Raw genomic sequence first — 27209 nt, 5'->3', positions numbered from 1 at the left:
CGCACACCCGAGGAAGATATTCAAGATTTTTCCATGATCCCAGAAGACGATGATGATGTTTCCGTGTTGCATGAGGCAATGATGAGGTCCAGACAACCATGGGAAATGTTCAGGATTTTGCCTTGATCACGTTTTCTTCCTTTTTAAATAAGAATATTTATTACTGTAGTTTTAGGTTATTCTGTCTGTAAGCGATTCAGATAGTAAGAGTTCTTATGTACTGTGACCAGTTGATTCCTTAACCAGAATCATGAATTTCAAAGAATGAGGAAAAACACCCATAGGTCTATAAATTAAAACATTACCTCCAGACCCACGGGTGTACATTCCGGCCGTTGAATGTTACTTTTCTGTTGGCATGACTCTCCCCACTCCGATAGTGTATCCATTCAACAACCAGAAACTGTGAACAAAACAAACTTCTCAACTCTATTTCTTACAACTGAGAACTATAGAGATTGACATAGACATTGAGTAGGCCTACGGTTAGCAAACATGTTTGTCTAAGGCACTCGCTTAGACCAAAGAAAAAATGGGATTGATCACAAGAAAATGTTTACAACCATCACCTATACAATGTTTATAGTTTTAAGCCTTTTTACATGATAAAAGTAGAATAATTATCAATTTGGTGTATAATTGTGATTTTACTTAGACCTACCTACCACTCTACTCAATGTTTTTTTAAACATTACCCAAATTGTGAATATAAAATATTATGAGTAATGTAACAAATCCAGTATCTACAAGTGGCCAAGTTACCACGTTACAACCCAAAAACTATAGCGGACACCAACTAAACTTGTATTTTTTAAGTTTGTTAAATAGGGCATGTTTTTGTTTATAATAAAGGTGTGGGGTTCAAGTAACGCCTGAGTTGTCTAACGGCGACTGGGTTCGACACCTCTGGCGTCGTTTTAAGCAGAAAAACATAAAACTGTTAACTCATAGAAAATCAACATGTCTTTCAAAAACATTCAAATTTGCTAAAATAAATTTAAATTCTTCTGTTTAGTTTCACAATCTTTGTTTGAATATAGATTATTACATGTTGATCAAACAAAGCTAGAAAGTCATCAACTCACTTTTAAAAGATACAAATTGTTAAAAACTTTAAAATTAGGTTGAGTTGAATTGAGGATTTAGATAAACCATTTTAAAACCAAGCTCAAATAACAAATTAAATACATTATCAAATTATTCAGAATCAGAACCAGAATCTCAATTATTGTCATTGATGAAATATAGATTGAAACAGACATTGTCAGAATTCTCAAAACTAATTAACTGACAAACAAATACATCTGCATTTTAACTAGCATATTCAGTGAGGTGTAACTAATGGGATTTACTCGCAGGATCGCTCAAAGCCATAAACTGTTGGGGTAATGTTAAAAAGGTGTTATTCGGTTTAACATTTTTTAGTGTTTTTTTGCAGGTTTTAGCCTTAAGATAAAAAAAAACAATTTTCATTACAGACGTTGTGTGGAGTCAAAATATACAATTAGTTTTATACATTGAAGCGTTGTTGTACAATTTAAGGTTATAGAAAAATAAAATAAAACTTTAATTTAATTTTTTTCTTAGTTTGGAGTGAGGTGAGAAAATAAACTGTTGTTGCTTGCTTATTTAGGCTTGCTTTGGACATATTTTAATTAAATTTATTTATTGTATAAATACAATCAACTATAAATAAATCTGACATGTATAAAAGGAAAATTTCTTTAGTTAAAAATTAAAATTCAAACAGACAAATGGAAATTCACTTGTCAGCAGGTTTGCTGCAGTGGCTATTTTATGTTTAGGCAACCATTTACAGACATAAAAAGCAATGATGAGGTTTTTGTGATTTAACCCACAATTATCTTATCAGTAAATGAATGGGTCTTGTTTGTTAATTGAAGTAGGTTGTACAACTCAGCACGATAATTTGTAGATTGGAAATACTGAATGATTGGGGCTTTTGTAAAATAAGCTTATGTCATGAGCATTTTAATATCAATATTCTTGTCTTCAAGGTATTTTGATAAGAAATGCCTAGGTTATATACTTTTAATGGTCTGTTTTATTTTATTTTACACACCAATTTATTATTTTCATTTTCAATAGTGCTAGAACTTTATTGACACTGTTCATTGTACCATGTTCATTTATATAAACATGATTTATTGTATACTAGAGAACCCGTGCGGCTCAATGAGCCGCATATTATGAAACATAACGCCGAGGAAAACGTTATGCTTAAATTCAAGTAATTCTAGTTACATCTTAGAGTTGTTTAAACACTTGTTAGAAACTAATTTTAAATATCTCTGTTTGCGTCGTCAAGGTCTACCTACATTATTTCTGCTCTCCGTTTTAATTGATAACTTCTAATGAATGCTAAACGATCTGCTTCAATTCGAGTTAACATGTTGCAACAAAGTTTTTCCAGCATTAAGAATTGAAGAAAACTGTTGCCTTAATTATAACCTGTGTTTATTTAAGTTGGGTCATTTTATTTCTTTGATTCGAGACATCCTCCTAATTAAACGAATTTTCTTTGTAGAGAATCCTTAAAAGTGGAGTGATATCAACTATTTAATGTGCTCCATTTTTTACCCACAAACTCTGGGTTATCAACAGGAAAGCCATAATCTGCGTTGAATAGGCTAAAGCAGCAACACCATGAAATAGGTTGGATAACTCTTGTAGCTATAAGATTTGGATAGGAATTTTCATTTTCTCTTTTTGAACAGCGTATGTTATTTGCCTCTCCTGAATCATAAAAATAAACTTGACTGTAGCTAATCGATCGTTAAATACATAAACACTATTTCCTTCACTTATGTCTAATATTGCCACTAAAATTCAGTCAAAAAACTTTGTATACGTTTGTCCGAGGAACTGGCAACATAACCAAGAAGTAAACAAACAATCCATTTGTTTTTTTTTCCTAAATTAAAGTAGAGCGAGTAATACAAAAGTTAACAATAAAAACTTAAGGTCCGCCAAGATTTTGTATAACCTTACTACTTGAACTTATCATAGTCAAGGCATTATTATTGTTTGTACTAAATGTTTTGAGATCTGTCAGTGTCAGAAGTAAACATTTCTCGCATGCATTCATTTGACCTGACATTAGGCAAGTATACTTTACCACAGTGACAACACTATGTGCTTAATATATTTTTTCACTTCCAAAGTAAGTTGCATAGCAGAACTGGCAAATATTATTCATCTCACCAAGTGAATGTGTATCTAGATGGGTATCTGTTAGATCAGACCTCTCTTTTTCTTCTCTCCTCATACGCATAAGATATCTTATTATTAATAATTGTCTCCTCCCGTTTTCAATATTTCTTCTTTGAACTTGAGGCATTTTCCGTTCTTCCAACAAAACTGATTAACTGTTTAATTTGGTCTTAACCTACTGAATATTAAAACATCAATATTTACTCCCAAAAAGCTAAAAGGTTTCTTTTTATAAACAGCTGTTTTTTGTTTTTAAATTTGTTCTATGTATTTCTTATGGGGAAAACCCGACCTTTGAGAGGGTCTCGCGCCCTTAAGAGTAGACATTTTAAAGTTCTAAAACCTTATTGCAAAACTACATATTGAGACGAATCTTTTGACACCTTAAACGTTAAAATTGGTCCACAAATAAGGGAGGAGTTGCAATAACAAAATACGGCTTCACGTATTATATATATAGATAGATTGTCTAAGAATAGCCATTATTAATTGCTGCAATTAATTCAACTAATCCAAGCAAAAAATATGCAACACATTAAATTCTAGAAAAATTGTGAATAGCCTAGCAGTATAAAAATAGTACAGGAATTTATCTGAGCCTGTATTAATTTGTTATGGCCACAATGTGCTGATCATGAACATTCTTCGTGACACATATTTTTTCTGTAATTTCAGCCAAATTGATCCAGAAATTGTTTGACGGTGAAAGCCTAAATTCAGTCACTTTATTTGTACATCAGTTGTAGTAGTTTACTTTTAAATATTTTATAAGGAGTTGTTAATACATAAAGATAAAATCAACTACAAATCAAACATTCCATGCTACACAAGAATATTTGTGTTATCTGGTGACAAAGTTCAAACCATCTATTGACATGGAAAACTGATGTCAAAGCAAACAAAGAAACAAAACATTGCAATGACATTGAATCGCAAACAGCTTGGCAAACTATTTGAAAACGCACACAAGATTCCAATACGGTAGGGTAAAACATTTGTTACCCAGTCTCAATGCAATATCTCATCAAAGCAGATCAAAAGTTTTCTTGAGATATTTAATCTCAAGATATAGCTTGTTTGACTTTAGAGAGAATTTTCACTTCCCTTTCTGGTAAGGTGGACCTAAATCTCGATGGTCCACTAAATTTTTTAATAAGCAACACTAAAAGGCATAGGGAGTTCATAAAATGTGTACAAAAATAGAAGACTTATGGTTTTATACTTTCTTATTCAAGTGATCCAATGGAAAATTATACCTAAAATTGTTGAATCTAAATGCTGATTAGTCTATTTTATACAATAGAAATTTTATTATTGTTAGTATTTTCAAATAAAAAATGTAAATACTGTATGGATACAAATACCAACAGTAAATACTGTTATAAAAAAACCAGCAGACAGCAACATTCCTGCTGCTTCAATTTATTGTAATTTTGCAATATGATAAAAATAATCAAACTATGATAAATGCAATATTTTATTCTCTGAGATAGTAAAAGCCTGAGTTAAGTTGATAAGTTCCTTTGATTTTTTTATATAAATCTCATTTTCAACCCATTCAGCTTCTTGATCTATTTTGTTTACATAATTTTATACTGTTATCATGACATTTTTGAAACACGTATTAGTAAAATAAAATGATTATCAGAGTACCGTACTATGGTATTTCTTATTTCACTTAGTTATTGAAAAAGTAGCCCTAGTAAAAAGAACTTAAAAAAGTAAACTACATCATATACAAAACTAAAATGTGCTACATAAAAAAGTTTTTAATTAAAATGTACCATCATAAACAAAAATTTAATTTGGATTTTAATGGTACCTGAAACCAAACTGATATTAGAAAAAGATAACTAATGATATTAAATAACGTATTACAAAATACAAATGGCTGGACAAATTTTGGGTTGTTCCCTCTTAATTATTTTATCAATTTCTGATATGAATAATGAATTTGTTAATGAACATTACAAACTGTACGTATCACAGCTAAGTATTGCAACCTATGTAAGTTACATATCACAGCTATATCCCGATGACACGGAATCCTGATTGAATAACAACCTTGACAACTAACATTTCCTGTTCATAACAAGATTTCAACCAAACATTCTAGAGAATATGTGTGGTATGCAACATTATGTGGTATTTATTTGACTACGCATATGTTTCAAGCCCAATAAACTATGTAAGCACAATATAGTACACATTTCCTTCCTCAATGATACACTACAAAACAACAAAAAAAACATAAAAATTGGCTGCTATCAAGTCTTTTTCTATTCACAATACATTTCAAACCAATTTGGACAACTTATAATTATGTGCAATTATAAATCTAGACAACAAGTAAAAATAATTGCAACGCAAACAGTTTTAAATATTTCTTTCACGAATGGACATATTAAGCTTAGGTTTTATTTTGCAACTATTACAAAGTAGACTAATAACTAATTTAGTATTTTAAAATTTCCAATAATTACTGTTTCAACGATATTTACAGAATATGGAAACTCATATCAAGATTTGATAATTGATAAGGAGAATTGTATTTTTAAAATGCATGTTTAATGCATTCTATTTTAGTTTAAAAACTAACTAAAAAACATCTAAAAATGTGTTGCATACTGTGCAATCTAATATTTACAACAAAACATTTGTTATAATAACTAGGTACCTAGAATAAAACCAATTGTCTAACACAAATGGAAGTAAGTACAGTATACTATACAGCATATTCCAGAGCCTAGGTGAAAGTATATGAAGTCATTGATGACATCATCAGAAAAACTAGGTGACCTTCCTTTATACAGTAGGTACTCAAAAGGTTACGGTGAAAAATGGTATCCTTTGTTTTTGTTTTTGTATTTCAGGTCATACCTGTTACGCTAAATGTAGCATAATAACACTTTGGCAATGGCAAAATAAATATAGTTTGTTTTAGAAGATGTATTTTAAATTCTTATAACGATTTCTTATAATTTTTTTATCTTTCACAAATAATTTGTCAATGTTGTTACTAAAATATACTTGTGTTGTTCACTAATTTATTTAAACTTTATCATAAGAATATTAGCCAGTTTCTAATCATTAAGCTTGGCCTTTTATATGAACCAAGTAGGCCCCTACTATGCTATGTAATTATTATATCAAATATAACATTTTAGTAGTAATGTAGGTAATTTATAGGATAGTGGATTTAAAGTCATTATACTAGTGGGTTATAGAATTTCTTTGAACACAAAAATAAAACGAGAAAGTAACTTGACCTGATGAAGACTCTACAATCAATAGTCTGAATGTCGAACTCAATTGACCTCAACCAAGGCTGCAATCACTGCTTGGTTTATAACCTTAAATTCTATTTATTAGCTACAAATACCATATTTAAAATAATAACCCTTAATAATTGTAATTCTCTCTTAATTTAAACTTTTAAAAGAACTACTAGAAAAGGAAAGTACAAATTGGAATTTTTTCATTCTGATGTTTTCTAATGGAGAAGATTTTGTTTACTAAAATCATTTATGAACACGGATCTAGTAAGTGGTATTCAATGATTTCATCATTATCTTATATGTGAAGGGTGTTTTTGCCCAAAGATTCTGAATCAATCATTTAGCCTAACGGATTTTCACAATTCTTTTGGAGGAAACATAATTTTGAGAGGAAGGGAATGTCAAAGCCAAAATTTAAACTTTGGATTAATACTTTTCAGAAACTTAATTTTACATTTTTAAAAGTCTATGAGCCGACCATTATTTTGAGTTATTCCCGATCAATGTGATTTGGTTTACCTAACAGCTGTTTTTTTGTTATTTAAAATATCATAGTTGATTGACCCACTCATCGAATCGTACAATAGGCCTACTGTCTGAAATCACTTTTTCCCTATTTCTTTATACCTACTTTGAAGGATTAGCTGTTTAGAGAAAGACTCTTTCTGCAAACTGTTACTAGCAGTTTTACGTCGGAAGTGTTTAAAAATATTGATTTTTGGTATTACGTACCTTTTACGATGATACTAAATTTATAGTTTTTTTTTATAAACCTAGGCCTAAATGATTTTTATTTTTAGGGAATTTATTATTTTGAACTATATTCCAAAAATGTTTGTGTAAGTTAATTATGTTTTGTCAAAAATATAATCTTTGTAAATAAGTTTAAGTTAAGAGTTAAACTCTCTTTTTTTCAGCAAACAGTCGCTCAAGTTTAAGTGGCTGACATGAGAATAGCAAAGGTTTGCAATTTTAAAATTGGACTGAATGACAATTTTGCTATGCTAAACTATTTTGCAAGGTTATAAATTCTAAATCTTATTCACTGATACAAAACTTAATACATATATTATTGTGTAAGAGAACATCTTCATTGAATAGCACTTCATTATGTTATGATTTTAGGGATTGCCCGTTTTAACCGACCTTTCGAGTTATCCGACCTAGGTCCGGTCCCATTAGGGTCGGTTAAGAGGGGGTCTACTGTATTTGAATAACTCTACACTGCCTCTCTCGTAAAAATTCCACTGTCGTCGACATAAAGAAAAAAAGGTTAACATTGGCGATAGCAACAAGACAACAAGACCTGGGTTGGATCATTCCCTTACCAAAAAAGTAAAAAATACACCACTGGCATAAATACAACCAAAATTAAATTAAAGGAATAGGAGCAACACATCACAAACATATATAAGGTCTTTTGGTATAAATTATTAGTGAAATATTAAGCACCATCATCAAAGAGTTGATTACACTAACAAGACAACAGACAACTATATAAGAAAATCTATGAATCTAAAAGCTAGGAATAACTAACAAAATTACTTACCAAACAAATCGGTAGAACAAGGCCAATAAAATAGAGCATAAAACTTGTCACTGTTGAGTCTTTAAATGGATATCGTATTGACTCATCATTACAAAATAGACCTCTTTGATAAGGTGAACCAAACAAGTAGAAAAACAGCAATGGGAATCCAACTGGAACAAAAAATCAATTATATTAAACTTTCCAAATAATTTTCCAGATCAATAAAAGATAGTTGGCAACTAGAAATCTAACAATAACACGAGCAAAACTACTTGCAAGACAACTAGCCTATAAAACTTAATGGAGCTTGGATAACAACCATCTGTTTACATTCTGGCACGTGTTCAACAGAAGTAGCACTTAGTGCTTCTCAAACAATAGCTCAATACATTTGAACTCACCTTTGAGAGGTACGGTACAAAGCAGATATAGTAAAACATTGATGCTAGAAAAATTGTTAGTAGTACCGGTATTTCAAATGTGTAATTAAAGAGTCCATAAGATTTTACATTGAGGGCTTACTATGGGTTAAGTATAGTGCTCATAATACATAGGCTAAAATATGGTACCGGTACTGGTACATTTACAATGAATGTTGCAGTAGGTATACTTGCAACTAACAACTGTTTGGTGACTTGCATTTAACTTAGGCCTAACGTCATTTGTATAAGATTTTTAAAAAGGTCTAAGTTTTCGCTACAGTATAAAACGTAAAGTTTAACCTATTGTATTTCAAAGGACAGTTCAGTCATATTTAACACATCGCTGTCAAAAATATTATTCTTTGCGCTAGGCCTATCTACAATTTTCTGGCACAGTTCTTACACAGGTCCATCAGTCGCTCTGCCGGTGGTCCATCTCTCAATTCCAGCTATCTTTCAACTGATATTTTGGTAATTTGATCGAACGCCTGACTGACGTGTGATATTTTAAGTATTTGACATTCAAACAATTTACTTAGTGTTTTATTATTTTATTAAAGTCTGTATTTATAGCCAACTTGGTTTATAAAATCATCAAGATGCATGATGAAAAGTTGCTTAGTATAGGTACCCAAGTTAAGTTATGGTGTTTTATGTGTTTATTGTGTTTTTTTGTAGCTAAGTTAGGCCTAGCCTAGTTAAAAAAAAATGCTTTACTGTAACTTAACAACACTGTCGGCCTAGGTCCTAAATAAAGTGACGGTAGACTGACTGAAACCAACTGACAGACAGTTGACTGAGGAATTGTGGATGCAGCTGAGACTGAACTGTCCCTGTGACGGAACTTTGACAGGACTGATTAACAAAAATCGTCCTTAATGGTGTTGGTCAATGTATTTACCGATATAGTACACTACTTACACTCTCTTGGAGGTCCTAATAAAAACAAAATTATTGAATCTTAAAACAATATAAAGACGATATCCTACGCTACAGAAGGGCTTGTTGTTATCCAGTTGTATCAATAACTTGTACAATAAGTTATGTTCGAATAATTTTCAACCTGAAACTGGCTTATGAAGTGTATAATTAAAGTGCCCTAATATACAGGTAAAATAAACCCTCACAAATAGGATACATTAGTTAACATCAAGGTTGAAAATAAACAGAAATTTGAAAGGTAAGTTATGGTATGCCAACTGCATTGACACCAAATTAGGCCTACTGTTAACTAAGAACATGTTCAGTTGACTAAAGCCTAAACAAAAATTTAAAAACATTTAAATCTATGGTCCTTTGAGTAAAAAAAGGTAGGCCTAAATGTTAATAGATAATGAATTAGTTCTTACCACAGGCTAAGCATATAACATCAATTATAACTTTTCTCGTGGTTGATCTTGATTCCACTTCCATGTTGATTCAATAGAGAGATGAAAAATCAAATTGCAAAACAAGAAATCCCGATATGTGATTTTTAGGTCGGTATTCAATTCAATTTAGTTATTGAGTACACCTAAATGCCAAACACACCTACTCCGTTGAACGTTGGTTTGGTTGAAGGCATTTGACATTTGATTTGACACTTTCTCCCGACGAATGAAGGAATGAATACAGTGTTTTTTTCGTTTTTTTCACACAGTCCGGCGCATACATGGATTGGATTGGATGGCGTTTACCCCTACCAAGTCAGCTGACTGACTTTATCACTCAGGGTGACAACATGAAAAATCTCCTTTAGAAACAGCTGTGTTGTTAATAGTATCATTGATTATAGATTTCCGCTAATCAATGGTAGTATGAGTCAATGATAGGTCTCATAGTTCCTATTAACTTCAAATAACACTTGGTTGGAATAGTTCCGAATAATTTCAAGCTGCAAAAGCTCCAGACCATTTTGGACCTATTGGAAAAGTTACACAATTCTCCCAGAGTTCTGAGACATTTCAAAAGAATCTTTCGGAGCTATATAATTTTAAAGCTCCGAATTCATTAACACCCCTTCTCCACCAACGGCACCTCTACTAAACTGCTGCCACGGCCACCTTTAACTACGGGCCGTGGCCTTCGAAGTGGCAACGTCGCAAGTAGGATTGTAACAGCTGTTTTGTTTTGAAGCAGCTAATAAATTGTATTTACGAAAGCCTGGATACTGGACTATGGAAATGACTCCGCTTTAAATGTACAGATATAGATTTATATTGTTTTGGTGTTCAATTTTGTATGTTTTATTTTCAATATTTTAACAAATTTATGTTCATAAATTTTAATTTTAATCAATAATGTGCTAATTGATGAGCTGATGTCACCTATCATCTTTGTGGGACGTCTGACACTAAACAACCCTTCTTTCGATTGCCAATTCTACTATTCTACCAAGACGTGGCCTGGAGTTAAAGGTGGCCTTGGCTGCTGCTCTGGAGAAAGAAGAGGGGTCAACATCAATCAATTAATGTTGCTTTTTGGAGCTATATAAATTAAAATTGATCTAGTCTTTTAGCGATTTTATGTGTGTGTAGCTATGGGGACATTCCTTAGTATGCAGAGATATAAAATACCCCCGTTGCAGACTAAGCGAATTTTCATTTGCCTTACAAACCCATTTCCTTGTCAGATTTATTCTAAAATAACATTGTTAAAAAAAAAATAATAAAGTTTGCTGCAATGGGTAGTACATGACAGCAAGGGCGTCGGTGCAGGATTTTGCTCTTCTGGGCACCAGTACTAGTGCTAGACCATGGTCACCTTTAACTCCAGGCCGGGCGTTCTAAGTGGCAACTCTGTCAGTAGTGCTGTTCAACAATATGAATAACAGATTAAACAAGAAGGTGTCACGTTTCTGACATGTTAGCTTATGGGAAGTCTGGTGTAGCAGAGGTTGCTATAAGAATAAAGGAGGAATAACATCAGGAAAACAACTTTCAAATGTATATATATATATATATTTACAAACAAATGTTCGTGTAAGTGATATAACAGTGGACAAGGAAAAAATAAAATATATTGTACACACTAAATAAATTGAAGGCGTAATATTAACACAATTAAAAAAAGGTAACAATCTATACTGCTACAGGCAAAATATAAAATATAATTCATAACATTAAGGTACATAAATCATTCATGTGTCGAGCATAATGTACCGTACTAAAAAGTGCCAATTTCAAAATTTTGTTTACAGTTATAATACTGATGAATATAAATACAAGTAGTACGTTTTGCGGACAGATATTAAATACAGATTAACATTTTTTTATAGTAAATAATTTCCAAATACAAGGTTTTATATCAATAATAAATCAAATATAGTCCAGATCTTATGAGAAAAATTTCTACATTTTAAGAAAAAAGGGGTGAATGAGACCAAATTAATACATCCTATAACCGTTATACATTTTTTGTTTGAATAATATAAGGATGTAAAATATTTTTGGAACATTTTAAATGTATTGAGCATAACTTTTTGCTAGATAAGCAAAATCATTGAATTATAGGAATAAGCTATTCTATAAGCTAACAATACACAATAAACTAAATAATATCATAAACGTTTAGCACTTACGAACTAATAAAATGCAAATTACACTGTTTTATGAACATGATATCAAATTCAATGGCTAATACATTGTATGGTTAAACTAATGTAAACGCATTAAAAAATATCAAGAAGCAATTCAAAATTAGATCAACAAAATGTACGTAAAAATAAGTCTATCTATACAAAATTAACTTTAAAAAAACCATTCATCCAATCGTTGATAAAAATTGAGTTAAACTTTATACAATCATCTAAAACATATTGGATGCAATAAAATCTCAGTTTGAATACTTGCTGTAACATATAATCGTTGTAACAAGAACATTTTATGTTTGGCACAGTATAAAAAAAGTTTTAAAACTATAAACGGTATCAACAAACTGACTTATACTTTTGAAAACCAGTAACCACTTTAGTGTGTTCAGGGAAACCATACAGATATTTCCTTTTAAAACTCAACAATATAGGCAAAAATCATATTTTCTCTATATATGTAAAGGAGAAGTAAGTAATACATATCTTCATACACAGTACCTTCTAAAACATGAATTGACATAGAAGTTTATTTAATTCAACACAAATACAACTAAAATACAAGGGTATATAAATATCACGTTTATAAGTACATAACTGTGTGTAAAACTAATGGCTAAGCTATTGTTTGTGTTATATTGCTTTCAGCTTTCAAGACATCATTAACTTTCAATAATCAGAAGCAATTCAATAGTAAATGCTATAATGCAATAATAATATTTTGTTATGCATTAGGGTATGAATACAAATAATTTTCCTATGGCAGAAAAAAATATCTCTAGATATAAATGTAAAATAAGAATGTAGGCTATATTTAAGGATCTGTTGTATTTACAATTTTCAAGTAGTAAATATCGATTACAAATATTTCAATTAGTTTTAAGAACTGAGAAACATTTTCTAAAAAAAACTTACTGGTCAACCCAGATCAATTGCAAAATTATTGTTAAACTCCACAAAGAATTGGACAACTTATATGCAAAATGAAAAGTATATAAATAATTGTATATTGATAAACTAAACTTAAGTTTTAATTGATTATAAGTGGTAACTAATGAAAAGGTTGGTTCAAGACGCTTTAACATATAAAATATCCCTTCAAAAATATCTTTTGGATTTTAAAAATATATTTCGTCGGTTTTGCTTGTGAAAAAATAAGCACATCCATGTAAAAATTCATTAACAACGCTGCATCATGCAAATACTTAAAGGATATAAACAATATTTACCTACGGCCGTTTTTTTAAACTAGTTTTTTCAATTCAGTTCTTTTTAGAGTTGAAAGGATTTACTTTACAGTATTGTTTACTTACTTTACAGTATTGCTTTGTTACTTTACAGTCCAAGTTTTGAACAATGAGGTTCAAGAATTGAGAAAAGAAGTAAAATTGTAATACTTTGAACATCAGATTTTGACTGTTCTGTAAAGCAGTGATATGGTGGTGTAATATTTGTTTTTGGAATATTGTTAAATGAAGGGTCTAATGTTTGACAAATGACACAGATTTAACATTAGATAAAGTTTTTAACTGTTATTTAAAAAATAAAAATAAAAACAGTTCTGAACTAGACTTCTGAGCCAATTCATACACAACAAAAGACGGACAAAAGGTGTTATGACTCAGTCAAGTGAAAAATATCACTAGTTGATTATAGGTTAGTTTAATAAACATGAAATCGTTAATGTGAAAGTATATCCAGATGTTTTTAACTTTTTTATCGAAACTAAAGCACATTTTGTATGAAAGTTTAAACGTGTTTACGGGAAAGTGGTCTAAACCCATCAAATTATTGATATACTAGGATCGAACCTGATTCTTGCCACTAGGCTAGCAACAGGGCATTTGTAATTTTAATAGCTTTTAATTCGGAACATATTTTAAAATCAAACTACAATGCTCAGTACTCAAAAAGGTAGTTTTAAAAGTTTTCCCTCAACTTTCTCTAGTGTAGCTTACAGCGCAGTTCTAGGCACAGGGTTCCGCAGCACTAGTGCACTTTCCGCAGAGATGATCGGAAGTTTGTTCTGGCAGTGGTAGTTGATCAGATGACTGACACTTTCAAACATTCGGTCCTTGGTGCGAACCTAAACAAGAAATACAGTAGAGTGTGGTGGAATTGACTATGTGGCGTCAGGCCCACAGAGAGAAATCTCTGGCCCCTGGGCAATCGTTGCCGCGGGACCACTCCACTCCCTCCCCAACGCAACGACGCCAGCGCGGTGGTTGATGGTCTTAAACTTATTAATAGCACTTATCACACCATCTCAGATTTTAAATACACTTTTAAGGCCATGAAGGACTTTTGTTTTGTTTTGTTTTTCAAAAGAGATCTGATATTTAAAGATCTCTCGCTTTTGTAATAAAAAGCTAGTTAAAGATATCTATATTTTCATATTTTTTACTGATATTAACACATTCACTGCGGGTTACCGGGTGCCCGGTAGTCCAAGCCAATGCCAAGCTTTAGGTTTTATTTTTATGTTTATTATGTTTATATGGGCCCATAGTTATAGTTACAAAACTCTCAGAAATGCACAGTTCTTCAATTAATAAACTACACACCGAACGATCGTCATTTCACAACAAAACAATAGCTACATACCAACGCCGGCAACGCCACTACACACATGGTAAACAGTAGAACAAAACAGTAACCTCACTACACAATCGAAGAAATGAACTGACACTAAACCAGTGCTTCCACTTTACTTCAACAGTTTTTCCCTCGCCAAAGCCTGAAATTTCCCTTTTTTACCTCAGGACATTTTAGACCAGGCCAGGCCTGGGCAATGCCCCTGCTGCCCCCCCCCCCCCCTCTCGGCGGGCCTGTGTGGCTTCATTAAAGAAAAGTCGTAACCAATAAACTATGAGATAATGACCTTTAAAAATTGACAATGACTATGGTACTGCAGGAAAATACATCTAAAAGCAGCAAACATTATGAAAACATAATAATCAATGTTTAGAAATCTAAAAACCTTCAACCACCATTACACATTTGTTCTGTGTCCATTTCCGTCAACAAGTGGAAGACTGTAGACTTTGATAGGGATTGACACCTAAGATTACATAAAACGCTATTCATATTTTATTTTGTTTATAGGCCTACTCAATTTTTTCCTCACATTGTTATCTAAAGCAGGACTAGTCGTTGCATATGGAAGTTGACCAGCAAGAATAGTAAAGCGAGAACTAAAGAATACGACGCTGGGGTTAGATTTGACATAAGTCACAACCAGAGTTGCCACCCGTCACAATTCTGTCGAGACAGTTCCAATTTCAGTCTGTTTTATCTGTGTTAATCCTGGGGGGAAGGCTGTCCCAATTTTTACCTAAACAAAGGTGGCAATCCTGGTCAGTACTGGAGTTTTTTGTTTCGAGTTTTATGGAAAGTCCTGGCATCATTATGCTAAGTTTGAGAAAAGTCCAGATTAATCGACCCAGTATTTCTTTTTTAATAACGGCTGAGTCATATATTCATTTGATGTAGTTTATTATTAACACTCACCACTCCCTCAGGGTCTATCAGTAGAAGGTGTTTCTTGACTCCACCCTGTAGGCCTGTCAACACATACTGACCAGCCGAACCCTGTGACTCTCTCACTAGGAAATCTCCATCCTACAACATCAATGGATTAGCTACAAGTTCAATGTTTGTCCGTAACACAAAATGTGTCTAAAAGGTTGGCAGTTCCTTTAAACCATCTATTTGCCCAGCTAGGTATTGGAACTAGGTTTCATAGAGGGGGGGGGGGAGTTTGAGGTAAAAATTGGGTTTTCTTATTTTTGACCCTCAAAACACAAACCATGCAATTTCTTTTTACACCATTTTGTGGAGCTTAATTAATTAACAATGTTGAAGCGTTGCTGTACGCTAATTGCAAAGTCTGCAGTTTTGCTGTGAAGTTAATGTTTACGATGTGTTTATATGCTCAATGCCATAGACTAAAGCAACACAAGTAGACTCCTCATCCCATTGTAATTTTTGAAGCTTGTTTTTTGCGTCTAGTTCATGTACGTCCACACTGATCGCTAGTGTAGACAACATTTTGTTTATATTATTTCAGGGTTATTTTCATGATTTGTGCTTTACTATTTGGTTATATAACTAGGAGACCAGTTATTGTTTATGATGATATCGTTTTATTAGGTTAAACGAGGTTTTAAATGTCTGCAATAACAAGAAACAAATTGTAAACAAAACATAACCTCTATAGCTGGACGTACAGAACTAACAATCAAATTGGCTTCAGCTGTTCCATTAGGATGACTAATCTACTAAGGGAGTATGTTTTATCTATGTCAATGCTATACAATCATTCCACTAACCTTAACTTGCCAAAACTGGTTTAAGTTAAATAGTCAAAACTATACTTGAAAAAAAATAGGTACAATTTTTACACCCCTACTTATTTATTGTACTTGTAAGAAGAAGATCAATCCTAAACAAGTTTTGTGTAAGCATTTCCTCTCAACCGACTTAACTTGTATTACCTGTCTGAGCAATTGTTCTGCCTGTTGTCTGCTGATAGACCCGTGGAACCATGCTTCACTTTGCAGTCTGTTGCGTTCCGTTTGTTCTGCAGACTCTGTCGGCGCTGCTGCTGCGTTGCTCACAAACGGTTCTGAAGCAATCACAAGAGTGTGTTTTGTTATTGACTGAATTCACCAATTTAGAATAAAAATTTACTGTTTATTATGTATATTTTTAAGGTGTTTGGTTATTTGTACGTTTTAAAGCTTAAGAAAGCGGATATTAATCTTTTCTCACTGTATCAGTCTGTCTATTTCTGTGTCTTTGGGTGGCACCAAAGATGCTGATTAATGCTTCTTAAGCTATGGTTCCACAGAATGCACAATTTTTGGCGTGCGGTGAGAAAATTTTCCGTTGCAGAAATTACGCCGCGAAAAATCCGAAGGGGTGGATCCTGAAACTGGGTGAATAACGTTGCTGAAATTCAGTTGTGTTTAACTAACTGCAAGGTCAACACATACTGACCAGCTGAACCCTGTGACTCTCTCACTAGGAAATCTCCATCCTACAACATCAATGGATTAGCTACAAGTACAATGTTTGTCCTTTACATAAAATGTGTCTAAAAGGTTGGCAGTTCCTTTAAACCATCTATTTGCCCATATTGAAATTTATATTGCCCATATTTGTTTTGTGTTTAACTAACTGAACTGCAAGGTCACAATAATTGAGGTAATTACGCAGAGGAAAATTTTGCACTGCATGCCAAAATTTCCACAGTCTGTGGAACCATAGCTTTATTCCAGTGAAACTAGAGCAACAATTGGTTAAACCATATATTTCCTTTATTCACTCATTTCTTAACATCAAATTAGGCTATTTAAACCTGGCGTATTTTAGTTAAAAGATAAACAAAAATTTACATACCAAAACTCAATTTGGCACAAAATTAGACAGTTTCTTCCATACATCAGAGAACAATTCTTTCTACAAACTGTCACTGAAATTTACTAGTTATTTTAACCAAGACCTGTTTCTGAAAAGAGAAAAAGTAAACCTAAAATAATAAGTAGAGCCTATGCAGTTTTTAAACTTTTTATCATGTATAAGATTTAAAATGTTTCTTACACTACAAACAAACACATTTTTGGCTTGCAAAATTGGGATTCATACTGCTCTATTTTGAGTTGAATTCACATACACTCAATAGGATGAGATAAAAAGCATCAATCAAAGATAGACTTACGCATATCAAATACGTCTCTGGGCGATCTATTGTTGATCACGATATCGTTAACGTAGTCGTGAGTGCGAGTGGGAGGACCAATGATATCACAGTTCAGATCTATGAGGTTGGTCGATACGAGCCGCTCTACAAACAACACAACAGATTGAGTGACAAATCATCCAACAATATCCAAGACAACTAAGACGGCCAACAATATCTAATCACCAAGATAAAAGGTCAATAAGGTCGACCTTGCATTTCGGACGAATGCAGTGCAGTAACTAATAGAGAATGGAACTGAATTATTATCTTTCTTGGAATTACGGTTTCATACATATAAAAAAACCATGAAAGGTTCAGTATTTGCGAATCTATTAAAACTGTTGGACTATTACTTTATTTTAAAAAATACATAAAATTAAAATTTGTTTTCCTAGTCTACAGTAGTATTTGAATTAGGCTATAGTAAAAATAAATTAGTCTTAAATACTACTAGCTGTTGGCCCGTTCTACGTACAAGAATAAAGTAGTTGATTATATCTTAAAGTAATCCAGAACAGCTATTTTACACACATAAAGAAATATTGTGGCAGTTTTAATAGGGAAAATCATCTTGTAAACTAATACCACGTAGCCATCTATTTCTTTCATCTGATTACAGGCCTATACGATATGCATTTTAAATCAGATAGTTTTACAATAAAATAAGCAAGAACTCAGAAATCAGAAATCCTTTATTGTCCTTAAGCAAAACAATCTTGCAATAGACATAGTCACATATTATGGTAAAATAGGGTTACGCAGTAACCCAGTCAGACTAGATTAATAAGCTAATATCACAGACAATAACAGGTAAAAATTTAAAAGTTTAAAAGTAAAAAGAAGGCTGTAGGCTGGGTGGAAAATATACTAAACTATTTAATTTTTATTGAACGTCAAGGCCAACCAAAGCAGTGTCTCTATATGATGAGAAAGGCTCATTAAACCTCCTTGAACAGTCCACTAATCTTTAATACGCTTTTTTGTGCATTGGTCCAAATATTCGACATTTAGTAACAAACCTCTAGGTTGAGGGGCCATGGAGGTAGCGTTAGGTAGAGGTGGCACAGGCGGAGGGCCTACATCAGGTGGTACCTTGCCAGGCAGATCGTTGTAGTACTCTCTGTCGTCTGTTCTTACTGTAGACCTACAACAAAAGTTGATTAGTTTTAAGGAGACAAATGACAGGATAAGCAGGCTTACTTTAAAAATTGTAGGCATACCACTTCACTGAAGTTTAACACAAAAGAAAACACACGCTGGTAAAGGAAGTAGTGTTGCCAACACATTATGAGTTTGCAAATGCATATTTTAAAATGTATACTGTCATTGATCATTACTTACAGCAGAGTCTACTTTAGGTATGCAGAGGGTAAGGGAATTTGCTATCTGAGATGGTTTTGGGGCTCCCTGGATTTGGTATAGCCTACCAATGATACGAATGTTCCCATCTCCTTAATTAATTATGATGGGTTACAGGTTAGAGGGAAAGATCTTATTATTTGAATAATAGAAACCTCTGTTTAAGTCTTGTATATTGTGACAGGCAGCATGAATAGACACTGGTATGTCTGAGTCGTTGTTCTTTATGTCTGTCCTATGATTAATTCTCGTTCTGATGGTGGTAAGTCCAATCTATATATTAATAGGCAAGCATGTTTCTTTAAAACCTTTTGTCTCAGCTCGTTTGCATCGCAGGGGAAATCCATGCATACTGTTAGAAAGATATTTGCTTGTAGATGTGCAGAATTCCTTTATAAATTGTCATAGGCTCAAAAATAAGCACAACAAATTAATTTAATTTTTTTTTATTAACACAGACTCTATGGGTTGCCATGCTGGTGACGAAATAACAACAAAACATAAAAAGAAAATCAAAACAAATGGAAAGAATTCTAATCACATGTTTTATTTAGAGCGTGGGGTGAAAATCGTCAGTACCTTACATATTTATTTTTGGTTGAATTTTCGACCACTGGACGACCTCTAGTATATTGAGATCGGCAATGGTTGCACTGATAGACAACATTTTTCGAGGAGCAGGTATTGTTTCCTCTTATTTTGAAAGTTTCTCCTGTTGATGTGCTGGTGAATGTTGTGCTAGGCCTATTTATGTTGCTGTCACATGGAAATGAACCTTCCTACAGGTTTTTCTTGGTCCTTGTCAGGATTTGGTAGTTTAGGGTGAACTTTAATTTTGCTTTAAATTGGGTGGTTGGTAGATGTCGTTGTCTGAGGTTTTTCTAAGAAGCCTTTAGAGTTTAGGGATTGCTCTGAGGATTTTGAAGCCATCTATTAGGATTGTTTTCAAGGATTGGAGGCCGTAGTGATAGGTAGTGGCTAACTATCACTGTATCTATCAGTCTGCTTCCAGTCCTGCCTACAGCAATGTACACACGTGTAATTGATAGGCCTATCTTTAATCGTTTTTGTGTTTTTCGTAAAATGTGAGTAGCTTATTCTAACGACACCTCAAGAAGATCCTTTTGTTATTTGTTAGCCTGATGATGGCGGAGGTTTAAACAACCGACGAAACATAGTAGCAAGTTTTAAACAACACTACAATTCATGTTAAGGATTGATCGACAAGGTACTGGTATGTTTAACCATTATTTTTGTGCTCTCTGACTATGTTTTGACTTACTGTGGTAGGTTGGGCAGGGTGAGGAACTGTTTGAACCTAAGCTCAAAAGCCTGTCCGATAGTAGTGATGACGTCTTGTGCCAGTCCTCCACCGCACTCTAGCACGTAACACGCTCTCCACTCACGAGGGTCTTTGGCTACGTAAGCGACAAAATCCAGCGTATCCTGTAAAAACAGGTTGAGTGGTTATGGTGTTTGTTAAATGCGACCCTAAACAAGAATTGTTGTTGGGCTATCATCAAGAAATGTAGGACAAAAGGTAACAGAATTCGGACTGTTTCCTTACAAATTAAAAAAAAATAACATATAAACATCGATTGCCCCCCCTCCTTTGGATACGCCACTGATCATAACAGACAGATTAACTGTATAGTGCATAGTTATATAAAAAATGTGATTTAGGTTAAAATGTTATTTGCTTAGGATGATAGTGTTTTATTGAAACGCCAACAGTGAAATCAGCTGATTTAGTGATTTAGCGGGTGGGATGGTCATTCCCGCTCTTGAGTGGAAATGAGCTATTTTGCGCACTATTTACAGATGTGACAATGTGATCATTTTCATGCAGTGGAAGGAAACTGTTTCTCATGTTTCAGCCTCTAAAGTAATTTAATGAAACCATTGCAACTTAAATGTTTATTTTATTATTATTTTTTTATTATAGGTATTTACAAGATACAATGTACAAATTCATCTATCATATCTAAAATTGATTAATCATTTTTGTACCAGTAAGAAATGGGGAAACCGTAGGAAATAAATAAATAGAAATTGAAACTGATATAAAATACCAATTCATACATGAAAAGATTTTAAAAACAGTGCTACAAATAATATTTTGCTATATGCCGCTAATTCAGTATTATGTATTTATGCCTACGGTATTTTACATGTTTACATGGTTAGCAGTTTTAACCGATCTAGACCTCAAGAGAGGGTCAGAGAGGGCCTCTCCAGTTTTAAAGTCATATTTTAAAAGGTCGCTCTCAATTTGTTGATTCAGGAGGTGTCCATCCCGGGTGTTTAGAGGTAAAAACAGAGGTACCAAAAGGCTTCTGCTCTTGGCTCTCTACTTTTTTTCCAAATAATGATTAGGCTAGTCACTTTTGTATTAATAGTTATATTTGTATTAATAGTGATTGTGGATGATTTTTACAATGTTAAAGAGAATTTTAAATGTCAAGTCATTCAAATCTAACAAGTGTAGTGCCTAACTCTGTCCAGTAACTTTAGCTAAATATTAGTCAACTTGTCTGAGGAAATATAAATATTATATTGTTTGTTTGTTTTGACTGTAGTAACTGTGAGGACTGTGTTTATCTAATGATTACTGGCAAAGTGAACTTCTACGAGTGTCTTTAACACTATTTACACGAGTTGCGTACACTACTTTACCTACAACAGTGTTTTAATTACTATCACTACTCATAGCTTCTAAGAGAGGTTATGTTTTTGTTTATAACCTCTCATTTCCACTGACAGTGATGCAACAAAACATTGTACCAAACACTAATTGCACCCACTCAACAGTTAAATTGGCCTGAACAGCTGATTAGTTGAAGTTTGAATCATTACAATTTTACTTCTCTCTCAATCCTTGAACCTCATTGGTCTATTAGGTACGTGTGTTGTTAAGTAAAACTATGCTATTATTTGAAACTTTTAAACTCTAAGAACTTAACTGAAACGGCTACTTAAAAAAACGGTCTTAGGTAAAAGTATAGGCCTATAATTGAATTGAATTGTCCACAGTACTAACCACGTCACCCCCGGACGCGAAGGATATCCTGGGCATCTCGTGGGACGCCACCACCTGTCCTCCGTCAAGTGTACGCAGGGACAGACTAGTGCTGGATATGGTGAGGTTGACGTTGGTTCCAGCATGCTCCATGTGCGGCTGTTCTCCTATACTGCGGACGACGCGCTTGTCCACCTGAGCAAACATGGTATTTTAGACAGGGTATATATATTCTTGACTTTGGATTTGGATATAACACCTCCCATGCATAAGTTGTTAACCTGTTTTACAATAAATTGAAGTTAACTTGTAGGCCTACCATCAAGTGCACCAATGATAATTATTGGTTTCAGTTTCTAATTCTATCGCTAATTTTTAATCAAGCCAAACTTAGACAACTTAGGGTAAACGACTATAAAAGTAGATAATGGTAGTGTCTTAGAGTGAAGTATGTCAGCCAGGATTTAGAACAAGTGGTTTCATGATAAACAATTATTGTTAGGTTGGGCCAGGTTAGGATAGGTAACCAACTCAAACTCATCTTGATAAAACCTATACAAAGTACAAAACCAAAATAAAAGAGTGAATAGAAATAGGCTATTAGCAAAATGGTATTTCAGTAATTAAAAATAATTACATAGCGTAACAACACTTATCACCAAACTGACTTTACACAAGTTAGATTAGATGATGCAGAATGTATATTTTAATGGTGAGAAAAGTGAAATCAGCCTATAGAGATGATAGTAAAATTCCCTTCGTAAACCAATGAAACAATACCATTACCACCACAATGAGGTTAATAATAAAGTACTTTGTATAACAAGAAGTATCCATTTATGACTTAAAAACAAAATTTGTCTACTTTATAATCGAAATTGATTACCCAACGTATCCCAAAATTTACCATTAGAACTGAACACGGATTGTGTTAAACAAATTTGACAACATTATAACATTATTAAATTCTTGGCTATGGAATTTGTTCTTGCTAATACGAGAACGTTTAGCAAATTCACTGAAACAAAAACAATAGGTAGATAAATCTTAAAAGTAAAGTGTACTAGTGTACAAATTGTAATAGCCTAAGAATAGATGACCACTGTTGAAATTCCTACCTTTCGCTTCTTATCAACGGTTTTCAGTCCGGCTGCTTCACACACTCTGTTTATACATTCCCTAAAAAAATCGTTGAATTTGTTACAAAACGTTTCATATAACTCTTATACACTGAATAAGATGGGTAATTTCTGCGATTGATCTGTCATGAAACTCCTTGGCTCCAAGGTCACCAGATTTGAGCGTACCGGTATGATTTTTTTTCTTAGGAGCGTTCTCCTGAACCCTGAACCATGCACTTTGCTTGTAGAACTTGCAATAGAAATACAATATAATGTTTACTGAACTGCTTTGATTTTGATTGAGTAATGCATGGTAGATTGATAAAAATAAGTCACCAGAGAAATTGGTTCCAGTGGTGGTCCCAGGGGGAGGGGGATAAGAGGAATATACCCCAAAATATTTTATATTTTATTAGCTAACATAAATACTATTGGCTTGAGCATATTTTGGAGCTCAAATACGTATAAGAATACGTTTTCAGGCTTTAAATTACAAATTTTTTCCAGGGGGGACCCCTGGACCACCCTTTTTTGGGATATTCCAAGACCCCCGGTGGTTCCCCCCCCCCCCCCCGAAATGAAATCCTGGTACCGCCACTGATTGGTCCTAAGGAAAAGAGGTGTTCCTTTTTACAGTCAAATAGGTTTGATCTTAAATTGTTAAGCCAACAAAAAAAAAAAACAATAACGATAAATAACACTGCATTGCAACACTGAATTGAATTACATAATGGAAACTTACTTGGCTACTTGAAACCGTGTGTCGAAATCAAGACTTTTCATTGAAGTCTTAACTTCAAGGCAGCCAATGTACTGAAAAAAAAGATCCGTGTTATTGTTAATTTACTGTCGTACTGTACACACAGAGAAGTAAGGTACAGGGGAAACTTGTTTATGGGACAACCATGCGCTTTCAGCTCAAGTATGCTGTGCCAGAAATATACACGGGACGTGCCACCGTGAGCGTTGTAGATCATGAGGGCGAGGGGGGCGGTGTACGGCTTTGTTATAGACACTAGCGACTAGTGCTATACACAACATTTAAGTGTACCATTGAATGTTTCTTCAGCACCTTACTCCGCTGCGACTAACAGTATTTAAGAACATCCATTATCCTTTTATACCTCATAACTTGGTAATTATGTCGACCTTCAGTCAACGCTCTAAAATTTTTTTAACTGCTCGGATTTAGCGTTGATTACAAACCCCGAAAAGCGGAAAAACACTTTTTGCAAAAAAAGTCATGCTATAGGTACCAAAATTGTGCAGAATTCCATGATGAATTCAACGGTGTATTTTCCATTACGATCCAACAATCAATAACCTCACAAGCCGGCAAAATGTTAGGTTAGGTTAGTTTAGGTTAGGTTTTAGTTAACCAAAATAAGTTAACGCAAACAAATCTAACCTAACCAAACCTTACCTAACCTAACATTTTGTGGTTAGGTTGAACATTTTGTGATGGTCCATTGAATTTATAATGAAATTCTGCACAATTTGAATACTCACAACATGACTTTTGGGCAAAAAAAGGGGTTTTTTGTTTTTCCGCTTTTCCTGGAAAAACGGTGCTTTTCCACAAAAATTACTATCATTTTTGGAATCTGCGCTAATAAAACGAACAGATAAAAAAAAATTATTTTTTAGAGCGTTGACTAGAGGTCGACATAATTACCCATAACTTTTCATATCAACATCTTTCATAAATAAAAACACAAGGATGAAAAAAACTTCAAGAACATCATGTACAAATGAGACGTAAAAGAAGTTATAGGAATATAGATTAAATTTGTAAACATGCTTCAGTGGATAGTTGATTTAGTTAGTGATTTTACGATTTTAATTTTAAATACAGTAAGTTATAAAATAAGTCTCATTAGCACATAATAATAGCAGTGTTTAAGATGCTTTTGGTAATGAATACCATCAGGGAACATTATTTTTAGCTTTTAAAATGTTAAGATTAAATAGAGTACTATAGCTCTAAAACCTCAAGGATTTATCATGCCTCGACTACAGAAATCAATGGCTTCTTCAAGGGAAAAATTAAAATCCTTTGGTCAATTGATTTGTTGACATCAAGTTGTTTTTAAAGTTTTTATGTGCATGTACCTTTACACCTTTTGCATTTTTATGTTTATAGGATAAAGGAATGGTATAGGGAACCCTGGATCACAAGGGTTGTAAGGAAACTCTGGTTTTGTTCCCATCTCAGACCGAGATCAATCTTTTCTTAGACAGAATCAACATAAAAGTTGGTACAATCTCAGTTTATGAAATTTGAACCCACAAATCAAATAATTTATTTAGGCATAGCCATTTAATACAGACAATGTAGCCTACCAAAATCAGCTAAGCCATAGCTAAGTGAATTGAATAGTCATGTAAAATAAACCATGCACAGATCAAACTTACAAAAACACTTACCCGGACAGCATAAGTTACGCCTTTCTTTGTAATTGTATGATCCAGATGTAACCATCCCCTAGCAGGTTTGCTCATAAAATTTCCAATGTTACCCGAAGCTTCAGGCAATGGGCGTGGCATTTTACCTGTAAATGAAATGTAGATTAAAACTAGGCATAAGTTTAAGTTAGTATAACTTATAATTAACAAATACTCCGGCTATTCTCGACAAAATCTAGCCTTTGATCAGTTAAGCAAACTAAGTTAAGTAATCATGTGATTGGTAATAATATTATAGTCCGTTCACAAAATTTAGGTGGATTAGAGGAAGGTTTACGGGGTCCTCTAACACCTTTTTTAGCTTTTCAAATCCATACCTAGCTTATATTAGCTGATTACTTAGCGGTTGTTTCAGAGTTAAAGTGAGGAGGATGGGATGCAATCGCTTTATTTTGTCATAGATAGAATAAATATAGGTAGATCGACAGCAGTGCTGCGGTCAGCATATGTTCCGGTGTCCAACGCTAGGAGTGCCTTGTACTTAAGGTGCACACCGCTGCAGCATCTACTGGTAGCATAAGGCTGCCGTAACTAAACAGCACTCCTAGCGGCACATCGCGGAACCTTCCTTTGACAGTCTATATTTTATTTGTCTATGATTTTGTGAACGGAGTATAAATTAGTTGATTTAGGCCTATTTAAACTTTCAGCCAGGCCTAGCTTAACACTTATTAATCACTTCATAAGAAACTTACTTAATACTAGATTTAGGCTAGGGAATATATTAGTAAAAAGTTATAGGCCTAAGTTAGTTTAATTGAGCTGCACGCTCTGTAGACAGTAGCTAGGCCTACACACAATTCAATAGCCTAGTAGGCCTTGGCCTATAAGTTACTGCAATATACAATTGATATACACGTAAAGTTTTATAATTAGGCGTTGATAAGTAGGTTATATAGGCCTAAGTTATATGACGCCTAAATTCATATTATTTATAAATAGACCTAGGATAGGCTTTTTTGGTAGTTGGAGAGACTTTACCTAGGCTTATTTGGACTTCAAGCTATTAACATCCAGGATTAACTTAAGTTTAGTAACATAAATGAAAGAAGTGGAGTTAGTAGCTTTGATCTACGTTTTTCATCATCCACTGACTTTTAAAAATAAATAAAAATATATTTAGTAATCCAAAACATAACTTGTTAAATAAATACTTGCCCAGAACAATTTGAGGGGTTTCCTAGAGCCTAGGCCTAACACAAAAGCTAACTTATAACTTACTTGATTAGAAATGAAAGCCACAACAAAATTCTATAGAAAATTGCTAACTTATTTTTCTATAATAAATTCAATAATTTTAAGTCAAGGGAAAAGATGGTTGAGCCACATGCCATAAGGTATGAATCATAACAAAACAATGTAATTTTGACAGCAAAATTTGACACTTCACTTATATGTATTCAATAGCACTTCCTCAAAGTCAGTCACCTGCTTAGAGTTGCTTGGGCTTGCTACCACTCTTGCT

General features: G+C 33.4%; 2 protein-coding genes across 3 annotated transcripts in view; both read right to left on the bottom strand.

Annotated features, from left to right (window-relative positions):
- LOC128996702 (putative phosphatidate phosphatase) overlaps positions 1-10017 on the bottom strand; it is a 29539-nt gene extending 19522 nt beyond the window's left edge. For both annotated transcript variants that reach the window (XM_054422141.1, XM_054422143.1), the window contains exons 1-3: positions 9815-10017; positions 8062-8213; positions 306-403 (exon numbers count right to left, since the gene is read on the bottom strand). In XM_054422141.1, the coding sequence (XP_054278116.1) occupies positions 306-403; positions 8062-8213; positions 9815-9878 (314 nt within the window). In that variant the 5' untranslated portion in view covers positions 9879-10017. The remainder of the gene's footprint in view (positions 1-305; positions 404-8061; positions 8214-9814) is intronic.
- Positions 10018-12010: 1993 nt separating this feature from the next.
- Positions 12011-27162, bottom strand: LOC128996482 (SHC-transforming protein 1-like). The gene is made up of 11 exons (XM_054421844.1): positions 26966-27162; positions 25706-25830; positions 24021-24091; positions 23276-23336; positions 22179-22352; positions 20421-20584; positions 18799-18923; positions 17756-17881; positions 16530-16660; positions 15544-15654; positions 12011-14119 (listed from the first exon to the last, which is right to left on the bottom strand). The coding sequence occupies exons 2-11, from the start codon at positions 25823-25825 to the stop codon at positions 13988-13990; spliced, it is 1215 nt and encodes a 404-aa protein (XP_054277819.1). The 5' UTR covers positions 25826-25830; positions 26966-27162; the 3' UTR covers positions 12011-13987.
- Positions 27163-27209: the final 47 nt, after the last annotated feature.

The sequence above is a fragment of the Macrosteles quadrilineatus genome, unplaced genomic scaffold, assembly GCF_028750875.1.
Source record: "Macrosteles quadrilineatus isolate MER2022 unplaced genomic scaffold, UCM_ALF_1.0 Scaffold_6__1_contigs__length_79288215, whole genome shotgun sequence".
Lineage (NCBI taxonomy): Eukaryota > Metazoa > Arthropoda > Insecta > Hemiptera > Cicadellidae > Macrosteles > Macrosteles quadrilineatus.
This window is presented reverse-complemented; position numbering and strand designations above follow the sequence as displayed.